The 2,025-nt window shown below is 63.9% G+C and overlaps 1 protein-coding gene across 1 annotated transcript in view; it reads left to right on the forward strand.

The window, feature by feature from the left end:
- SCNN1B (sodium channel epithelial 1 beta subunit) overlaps positions 1-2,025 on the forward strand; it is an 18,757-nt gene that overhangs the window by 13,179 nt on the left and 3,553 nt on the right. The window contains exon 6 of the mRNA XM_023751476.1: positions 1,346-1,482. Within this exon, the coding sequence (XP_023607244.1) occupies positions 1,346-1,482 (137 nt within the window). The remainder of the gene's footprint in view (positions 1-1,345; positions 1,483-2,025) is intronic.

Genomic DNA, 2,025 nt, shown 5'->3' on the forward strand with positions numbered 1-2,025 from the left:
CATCATTTGATTCTTTCAACACCCACGAGGGAATAATACACTAACAGCAGTTGTTAATTATTATATATGCTATTTAGTTATTATCAGTGTGAATTAAGTGCTAATAGCAGGCTGATCGTGTGCTAGGCGACACTCTGCCAAGTACTTCCCACGTTCGATCACTTAATCCACCCAACAACCCCAGTGCAGCGGCGATAATTAAGAGCCTCAGGCTAGAGTGAGTCCACGTCTCGTCAGTTTACCGGGCGAGCCCCTCTCTGCCTCTGGCCTAAACCGCCTTGCTGCAGCCCAGGAGACCGACCCCAGCCCGTCCCAGTGAAGGGGACAGACTCAATCTTTGCAAAGGTGACAAAAGTAACCACTGGCCGACACTTCCTCTCCCTGCCCAGTCTGCCCTGGGGAATAAGGAACTGAGGCACAGCAAGGGGGAAGCCCAGTGCCGCCTCCATGTCTGAGCGCTCCAATCAGGGGTGGCCTTCCCTTTGGCGTGGTCACAGGAAGCTGACCTCCCCTGTGACCACCTGCCCGCCCGCCCTTGCAGCTGGCCCCCTCCACCCCACACTCGGCCCAGCAGGCTTGGTCCCCTCAGCAGGGGCAGCCCCGGGAGACAGGGAGAGTGTAGGAGGCCACGGAGGCATTAGCTCCGCCCACCAGACCTCTTTCCAGGAAACCTCTTGCTCCTTTCAATGCAATAGCACCTCTGGCCAGAGACCTTGGCAAAGACCCCGGGCACCTGTGCCAACCCCAGCTCCGTCATGGGGCTGGAGACACCACCTGCTTCCCAAAGCCAGAGCCCCTCACCACCCCGCCCCTCCCCCAGGCTGCTCACCACCTGCCCCCCATTTCCTGGTCCAGACCAGGGAGTAGGCCAGGCCCGGCCCTCCCCCTCAGCCCACAGGTGACTGCCACCCTGCTTCACCCACGAGTAAACCGAGGCTCCGAGGGCGGGAATCGCTGCTGCAGACACAGCGGGCCTCTGAGGGGATGCCAGTGGGTGGAATGTGCCGACCCGGGAGAGTCTTCACATCCCGCCGGGCCTGGCAGCCCAGGCTCCCCGCCCTCCCAGCTGGCCGCCGAGCGGTCCCCCAGCGCAGGAGGCAGCCCGCCGTCCCCTCAGAGCTGCTCCTGCTCCTGGGCCGCCGTGTAAAGGGCTCGGAAGGCCGCTGGGCCTGTAACAAGAGCTGCAGCCAAGTGTCAGCGTCCGCATGTGGAGCAGCCGCCGGTCCCCTGTGCTCCACCTCGGGGAGTGGCCCCATCCCTCTGCAGCTCGATCACCTCACCACCACTTCGCAGGGGGGACGCCTCCCCTGACTCCCAGCTCCCTGGACACCACTGGTCATCGCAGCCTCCTGTCCCCTCCCCAGGCCTGTATTCGTTCATGCTTCCAAGACCACATGATCCAGAACTGCAGCTGCGGCCACTACCTGTACCCCCTGCCCCGGGGGCAGAAGTTCTGCAACAACCAGGAGTTCCCCGACTGGGGTGAGTGGGCCCAGCCATGGGCACCGAGCCCGCCGGGCCCTGTCCACAAAGGCTCTGATGCCAGGGAGGCGCAGGTCCATGCCCTCAGCAGGACCCGGTGTACCCGGCTTGCTCAGCCCCTACCCGGCACCCCTCCCGGGCCACCGCTCCCCTCCGCACCTCGCCCACGGCTCCTACACTTGACTGTGTCGGGAGCGATGCTGTCTGTGCGCTGTCTGTGCCACATACACACCCTCACACGCGTGAGCCTGGCGTGCCACTGTGGCGCATGCACACGTGTGCTATTCGTGTTCCCCACGCACGTGTGAAGGGCAGTGGTGTGTTGTGTCCTGTGGTGCCAGCAGCCAGCGTGTTGGCACAGCAGCCTGCGCCCGGGGTCTGCGCTAGCGCACTGGTTCCTGCCTCCACGTGCGCCAGCCTCAGCACTGTCCTGTCAGGGCAGCTCTCCTGGGCTCTCTGTGGGGTGCGGCGAGGGGGAGGGGGGCTCCCAGGTCTGAAAGCTGAGGCCGCAGGAGAGGAGGGGCCCAGCCCTGAGCTGGATCC

This window comes from Myotis lucifugus, unplaced genomic scaffold (genome assembly GCF_000147115.1).
Source record: "Myotis lucifugus unplaced genomic scaffold, Myoluc2.0 scaffold_22, whole genome shotgun sequence".
NCBI classification, from domain to species: Eukaryota; Metazoa; Chordata; class Mammalia; order Chiroptera; family Vespertilionidae; genus Myotis; species Myotis lucifugus.